The sequence below is a fragment of the Populus euphratica genome, unplaced genomic scaffold (genome assembly GCF_000495115.2).
Source record: "Populus euphratica unplaced genomic scaffold, PopEup_1.0 scaffold247.1, whole genome shotgun sequence".
Classification (NCBI taxonomy): Eukaryota; Viridiplantae; Streptophyta; class Magnoliopsida; order Malpighiales; family Salicaceae; genus Populus; species Populus euphratica.
Genome location: NW_011500129.1, coordinates 142,720 through 150,757, shown reverse-complemented (window position 1 = coordinate 150,757; position 8,038 = coordinate 142,720). Strand labels below are relative to the sequence as shown.

General features: G+C 35.8%; 1 protein-coding gene across 1 annotated transcript; it reads right to left on the bottom strand.

Moving 5' to 3' along the window:
* Positions 1–1,715: 1,715 nt before the first annotated feature.
* On the bottom strand, positions 1,716–4,124 carry LOC105110339 (UPF0503 protein At3g09070, chloroplastic-like). The gene has a single exon (XM_011005339.1). It carries the CDS (start codon positions 3,980–3,982, stop codon positions 1,907–1,909), a length of 2,076 nt encoding a protein of 691 aa, XP_011003641.1. The 5' UTR covers positions 3,983–4,124; the 3' UTR covers positions 1,716–1,906.
* Between the last annotated feature and the right edge of the window lie 3,914 nt (positions 4,125–8,038).

Sequence of the window (8,038 nt, the reverse complement as noted above, 5' to 3'; positions counted from 1 at the left end):
TTGTTCCAGGTGCAAGTTCCAGTGGAAGACAAACATAACAACAAAACAAAAATAAACTGCAAGCCTGTCTTAAAATTATACAAGGCTGTATAAAACCGTTGACGAATGAGCTAGCAATTACCTTGAACAATTTATTGCTACCCTTTATATGTTTTTTTAATAAAAGAAATGAAGATAATTATTGCTGCCCACTTCACAGTTCACACTGAGTCTAAAATGGTATGTGGTACTATAATGGCGGAACATTAAAGAAAAAAAATCCAAATTTTCTTTAAAACACAGTATCACAGTAAAAACAAACACAGTTTCGATGGGTAAACAAGACAATCATTGGGTTCCGAGCCCCGTCTTCCTTCCCTTTTCTCTTTTTCTTTCCCTCATTCTTTCTCTCTTTCTTTATATCATCTACGAAGGAGAACATGTTGGGATGTTTTCTTAGTCACCTTTTGACTTTAGAGGCAAATTTGTTGATCATATGGAGCCTTTTCAGATATGGAGAAAAAGCAGAAAGCATGATCTCAAGCTCATTTGATTGAAAGTGTTGATTAGCTAGATCCCTTTGATGCCCAAATAAGAGAACAAAAATCTAATATCATATGAAATAATCATTGCTTAGCTTGATTTCTGTTCTGGTAATGGGATTGGAGCCCTACTGATGTTCGAGGAGCATTTTGAGTCGCCTCCTACTGGTCAATCAAACATTATGGCTGGATTTGGCAACACTTCACTGAGCCTTAAAGCTGTGTCCGTGTATTGATTTTGCATATTTTGGCTTTGGCTTGACAGTTTAACTCCACCAGAAAAGAATGAGATGAACACTGAGCAGTATAATTTGATAAACTCCTACGCTTGTGCAATTTATACTGTCTGGAATTTATCCAGCATGGAAGGGCAGCAAATACCACAAGCTCCACCATCAATCATCTCAGCTACCACTGTTTTCAATCAGGTACCAGAAGTGCTTGTTATTCCTGCGCGCACGGAGTCGAGATCTTGCAAGGCATCCTACTTGGAGTATCCAGCTCTGCAATTGCACTAATGGAAAATTTGCTTCTTTTTTTTTTTTTTTGACGAACCCCAAATGATCCTTGGCTTTGACTCAGCCAACAATATGGGATAATTTAACAAAATATACAGGATTTAAAAGATGATCATGTTAGTTGAGCTGGATATGATTTTTAGCAAAAAATGAATGGACTTAAAACATGAGGAAATTTAAGAAAAAAACAAGAGTTGACATGATCTTATATCCATTTATGCAAATGTATCACCAGCACAGAGGACCATTGAAGCTCCAGGATCAAAACAATGAACTCAGAGAAACATTACTCAAATTACAAAAAGTTGCCTGATCTGTCAATATTGAATGAATTGGCAGCACATGGATTTGGAACCAATGACAAAAGCAGGAGTGCATGAGCCCACATCAATGAGATTTTTGTCCCCCGGAATATGTAATATGCCAAAAATTTGAAGGTGTCTGAAACAGCCTTGCAGCCTTCGCACAGTCCATCAGCAAAATCTTTGCTATGTCGGACAAGGATGAAAAAGGAAAACCCAATTAAATTCAAGGGCACGCACATCCGCACGAATAGGCACACGTATTCTCCATGTCCTAGCCAGTTTTGGTAAAAAGAAAAGCTAGCATAAAAAAAATGAGGGCCGAGAAAACCAATTCAGCAATTAACAAGAGTCATGACTGGAAACACTGAGAAAAGAACACTAAAAATTTCTTGTTATTAGAAAAATTGAGAAGAAGCAATGCAACTCACAGTAAAGGCAACAAATTTAGGGGTGTTTTTATCCAACCAACTGATGAAGAATACATTAGGCATGTGTGCTTACACAACAAATGCATCAAAATTAACAACATCAAACCGAAGAAACACCTTATGGACTTGCCAATTCAGTATAATCGCAACACGCTCCTTGCAATGGATTGTGCTTGACTGGACTTACTCTTCCCCCACCCATTTCGACGACTGTTCCTCAGCGGCGTCAAGTAGAACCTTAGGAGTCCATTTTCCATGTTGTTTGGTGAATACCTTGCGCTCCTATTCCTCTCCGACACAAACTCATCCCTTTTCTTACTCCCATTACCATTAGTCTCAACACTGCTCTTCCTTGCACTGCTAAAAGATCCACCACCCCCGAAATTATGAGAATTCCTCCAACTAACACTGCTGTTGCTCCTCAAAATCTTCGGGTTAAACCCCCCTCTAATATCTCCATTACGTTCCCCTCTCAATTCTGGCCAAGACTCTGAAAAAGACCTCTCAACCCCATTTGCTCTGCTATACCTATCATCGTCGTCGTCTTTGTTAACACTTCTCCGGTGTATTAACCCCCAAATATTCCATGCCTTGCTCCATCTCCGCGGCTTCTTAGCCCCTTTCCTTTCACCATTCCCCCCCACCAAAGATGCATTGTCTCGAAACCCCATGTCAAAAGTCTCAGAACAATCATCTCTCAAAGAATTCGAGTTTGAATCCCTAAAATCCCTATCAGGAACCAACAACTTAGGTCCATGGATATAATCCGCAGTAGCTGGTGTCACCTTGGCATTGGAAACAGCCTTCAACTCATCAATCTCCGCTACCACAGCTGCAGCAGTCTTCCTAATAGAATTAGACCTGTCAAGACTCTTCCTCCTCCTCGAGGAAGAATCAGAATAATAATCCCTAGTTTGAGCAGATCCACCAGGGACAGCCTCATCTTCATTGATGGAATTCATAGATATTCGTGGTGGTTCCTCAACTGGGATTTGAGTATCAGACCTTAAAACAACATTAACAGGAGCATCCTCAACAACAGAAACCATTGTAGGCATTCTTGGGAATGTCCTTCCAATCAGATATCCATCCCAAGAAGCACGAGGCTCATCGAAAGAATACCTAGGATCATCAAAAGAAATCCTCCCAGCATCAAGAGAGAACCTCGGATCCGTGTCACAAGACCTTCTACCAAACCCATAATCAGCAATTTCTGACTGAGTCTCCCTATACTGCCTCCCAATTGGCTTTTCTACAGGCAACGTAGCCGAACCAGGACCGCCATTTCTCTGCTTCTTAAGCTTCTGCTTTTGCCTCCATTTCTGCAATTTCTTGCTGAAAACCGAAGCAGCAGACCAGAAACTACCAGCAATCTCTTTAAAATCCCTCCCTGAAGTCTTTTTGGACTGCGAATCAAGATCTATATGGTCCTTCATGGTCTTAAGCTCCTCCAAAACTGCTTCTTGAACTGGCTCTGGCTCTATAACAATCCCGTCTTCGTCGTCTTCGAAGTCGTCTTCCTCCTCCTCCTCCTCCTCTATAATCTCATCAATTGGGTTTGCATTCGAATTTCTCGCTGTCAAATTAGACTCTTCTAAGACCCCATTAGCCGAGACATCTCCACCAATATTGGCATTGACATTGGCATTCACATTCTCATTTTCAGTGTCGGTTTCGTTGTCGATTTCTTCCTCTTCCTTGGACTCAAAAACCGGACCTCGAACACTAGAACAAGAAATTCTGGGCTCAACAGCCTCAATTTCAGGTCCTCCTTTAAAGGGCTCTTTTTTAACAGATGGGTTTCTCTCGCTGTCTTGATTAAAGAGAGACCAAAGAGTATTTCTCACTCGAACGTCACAAGATTTTCTTTGAGGCTCAAAAACCCCAGAAAACCCTTCGTTTTTAGAGGCAGAAAAGGATTTAGTACGGCGGAGCTCGGGAAAAAAAGAGGACTTGCTGCTGTTATTATTATTATTATTGGAGCTCGACGGTTGAGGAGGCTTGAAGATGGCTTTAAGGGCGGCGGTGGCAGTGGGTTTGCGGGAAGAGGAAGAAGAAGCGGCGGATGAGGTGTTGGGATCGAGCACGGCAAGACGCTCGCAGAGGCATGAAGGGCAAAAACCAGTGAAATGTTCTTCTGGATGACGGTCACAAGAAGTTGAAGGACGGTGAGGTTGCGGTGGTTGAGGTGGTTCGGTGGTGGGATTCATAACCGGTAGTGGTGTGTAATGCACCCTCTTCTCATATTAGAGTGAACGAAGGGAAAGAGTGAGCCAAAGCAAAGGGAAAAAGAAGAAGAAGAGAAGACAGATTTTCTCAGAGAGAACTGTTTGGACAGTGAAAGAGAGAGAGAGAAAGAAAGCGAAGAGAAAGTGAGAGTAAAAATGATGGAACCAACGGGAAAATTAAAGGAAAGCTAGGAAAAAAGAAAAAGAAAAGAAAATCTCCGCGTAGAATTTAGAATGGCCCACTTAGACCGTCTTACGGTCTTTTTTTTTTTTGGCTTAATTCTCTAGTCTAGGGGCACTCGCATGTGAAAGGACTATTTTGGGGCTGTTAAATCCTTAATTTAAAGTCACTCTGCCTAGATGTCCGTTCTTTTTCTTCATTTCTTTCTTGCAATTGAATATGATTATGTTATGCTGTTTTGGGATTGTATTTAAATATTTTTTAAAAGTACATTTAATTTTAAAAAATATAAAATTATTTTTTTATTATTTTTTAATCATTTCTATATGTTAATACTAAAAATAAAATAATTTTTTAATATATTTTCAAATAAGAAATATTTTTAAAAACACAATGTAACATAATATTATAATATTAAATACACACTGTATTCCGATCATGCTTTGATTAAACAAGCTTAGAATATTCCTTCACGTGTCTATGTCTAGGATTAATACAAGATTTGCACAAGCTAATCCTTTTAGTTTATTATCGTTTTGGAGCTTTAGGACAATTAATGCTTCATGTTAGCTATATGGTTGAATTTGACTTGTCTACGTCATAGATGAAAAATATGGGATTTATGAGCATACAATGCTACATGTTTTAGGTCGAATAATGGTAGTGCAAGCTTAATTTGTTTGATATACTAACAAATAATAATTTGAAAAGAAAAAAATAACTTAGAATGTTAGGTTTTGTTTAATTAATGTTGTAAAACAAAATAGAAAAATATAGAAAAACACAAATACATTTAATTAAAAAAATAGCACTTGAAATCATGGCCTAATAGAAGAAGAAACTTGTTTCTTTTTTTTACACCCGAGTTTGATCTTCTTTGTATATGTTATTACCTCTATAGTATTTTATCTGTTTATTGGATTTGTAGGGTGTTTAATAGGCTCGAGGATTAGTTGTATTACACGTAAATTGACTCAAACATCCTTGATTATAAAAAAAAACATAAATATAATTTGAAAATAATTTAAAATGAAATTATATATCTTTAAAATAGATTGTGCAATAAATAATTTAAAGTGATTTTTATTTTTTTATTTTAAAAGCAGTAACTTAATAATATTTTAATATTGATATATTAAAATAGTAAAATTGAATTATGAAACTTAAATTCAACAATCAAGATGTCGAGTGACAATCCCACATAAAATCTTATTTTATAAATTTTTTTAAAAATAAATCAATAAACAGCAGTCACAAATTTGAATTGAAAGTTGCCATTAAAAACTTTATCCTGGATCAGACCAAGGACTAATAGCCATAAATATCTCAGAGCACGGTTGATCATGTGTTCGAGGTTTTTAATAAATCTCAAACCTGCGATGAAACAAATCCTAAACTTGCAGCCATATCACCTTCTGCACATCATAGAGAAGCTACTGAGGATTTGGAGCTGCCCAAATGCTAATTCTTTTTTTTTCTTTTTTCTTTTAATTTTCCCTTTGTTTTTGTTCTCGTAGGATGCCTTTCGATTTTCAAAGATTCCTGTCGAGGGAAAAAGCAAAAGCAAACCACGCCATCACTAGAGGGAGAGGGTGGGAGAGAGGGGAGTTGCCGTGTATGTGTTTTTTTTTTTTTTTTAATCTTTTCTCTTTCTCTCATATCGCTTTCTTTCTTTTTCTCATCTTCTTTTTTTACTTTATCCTGTTCTAAGCTCTTTTTGTTTTTCCGGCCTTCTTTTTCTCCCGAACATGCTGATCAATCTGTTTTTTTCTTATGGTTTTTCCCACTTGGATTTATGGTGCCACCAACCTCGATGTCTCACCAATGGGTGCACATATTATGCACACTCCTTGTCAAGGCTCTTACATGATGGAGACCCCAGACAAGATAGCCAGTCTCAAGAACGAGAATAGAGGAATCTCCCATTTGGGCCTTTCATTATCCAAATCATGTACTAAATTGATGTTGTTTTGCTCTTTTTTCTCTCAATTTTCATGTGGGTTTGGTCGGAGAAATGAAACTTTGAGAGCTTGGCTTTCACTTCGGATTGGCTTGCCCTTTTACATTATATTTGGCAAAAAGGATATAGAAATGATGCATCTTTGTACAAAGGCTCCAATACACGAATAAGTGCTGGGTGAAAGCTATGGGGAAATTTCCCTTTGATTAAACAATCCTTTCCCATCTCCGGAAGGAAAATTGCATGCCCTGTTGCCATCGAATGCCTCTTCTCTAAACAACAACTTGGTATCCTATTTCATGTTACATAGATATAATTCATCAATTAAACCAATAGTATTTATAGATATTTACAATATTTTAAAAAAACCAAGTAGTTTATATGTTGGATAATTAATTAATTTATTAATTTTAATAATTTGATTAATTTTTTTTAACCAAGATGACTAGCAGTTAATATTTACAAAAGGTTCTTTTAATGAATTTAAGGATCTTCTAATACGTGAGTAAGTAATGTTTTTTTAAAAAAATAATAATGTTATAGAAAGACTCAAAATAAATATGTAGTACAAAACAAAGGTTTAGAATCATCTCTTTTAAAGTTTCAATGAGTCTTTATAATTCGTTTTTATATTTTCTTGATTGCATTCCAATAATTTCTTTATCAAAAAAAATATTTACATATATATTAAGTAGATTTGATAAATTATCTAATCTATATATATAAGTTAAGTGATATCCCAATATTTTTAAGTTTTTATATATATAAACTTAAAAATATTGGGATATCACTTAACTTATATATATAGATTAGATAATTTATCAAATCTACTTAATATATATGTAAATATTTTTTTTGATAAAGAAATTATTGGAATGCAATCAAGAAAATATAAAAACGAATTATAAAGACTCATTGAAACTTTAAAAGAGATGATTCTAAACCTTTGTTTTGTACTACATATTTATTTTGAGTCTTTCTATAACATTATTATTTTTTTAAAAAAACATTACTTACTCACGTATTAGAAGATCCTTAAATTCATTAAAAGAACCTTTTGTAAATATTAACTGCTAGTCATCTTGGTTAAAAAAAATTAATCAAATTATTAAAATTAATAAATTAATTAATTATCCAACATATAAACTACTTGGTTTTTTTAAAATATTGTAAATATCTATAAATACTATTGGTTTAATTGATGAATTATATCTATGTAACATGAAATAGGATACCAAGTTGTTGTTTAGAGAAGAGGCATTCGATGGCAACAGGGCATGCAATTTTCCTTCCGGAGATGGGAAAGGATTGTTTAATCAAAGGGAAATTTCCCCATAGCTTTCACCCAGCACTTATTCGTGTATTGGAGCCTTTGTACAAAGATGCATCATTTCTATATCCTTTTTGCCAAATATAATGTAAAAGGGCAAGCCAATCCGAAGTGAAAGCCAAGCTCTCAAAGTTTCATTTCTCCGACCAAACCCACATGAAAATTGAGAGAAAAAAGAGCAAAACAACATCAATTTAGTACATGATTTGGATAATGAAAGGCCCAAATGGGAGATTCCTCTATTCTCGTTCTTGAGACTGGCTATCTTGTCTGGGGTCTCCATCATGTAAGAGCCTTGACAAGGAGTGTGCATAATATGTGCACCCATTGGTGAGACATCGAGGTTGGTGGCACCATAAATCCAAGTGGGAAAAACCATAAGAAAAAAACAGATTGATCAGCATGTTCGGGAGAAAAAGAAGGCCGGAAAAACAAAAAGAGCTTAGAACAGGATAAAGTAAAAAAAGAAGATGAGAAAAAGAAAGAAAGCGATATGAGAGAAAGAGAAAAGATTAAAAAAAAAAAAAAACAAATACACGGCAACCCCTCTCTCCCCCACCCTCTCCC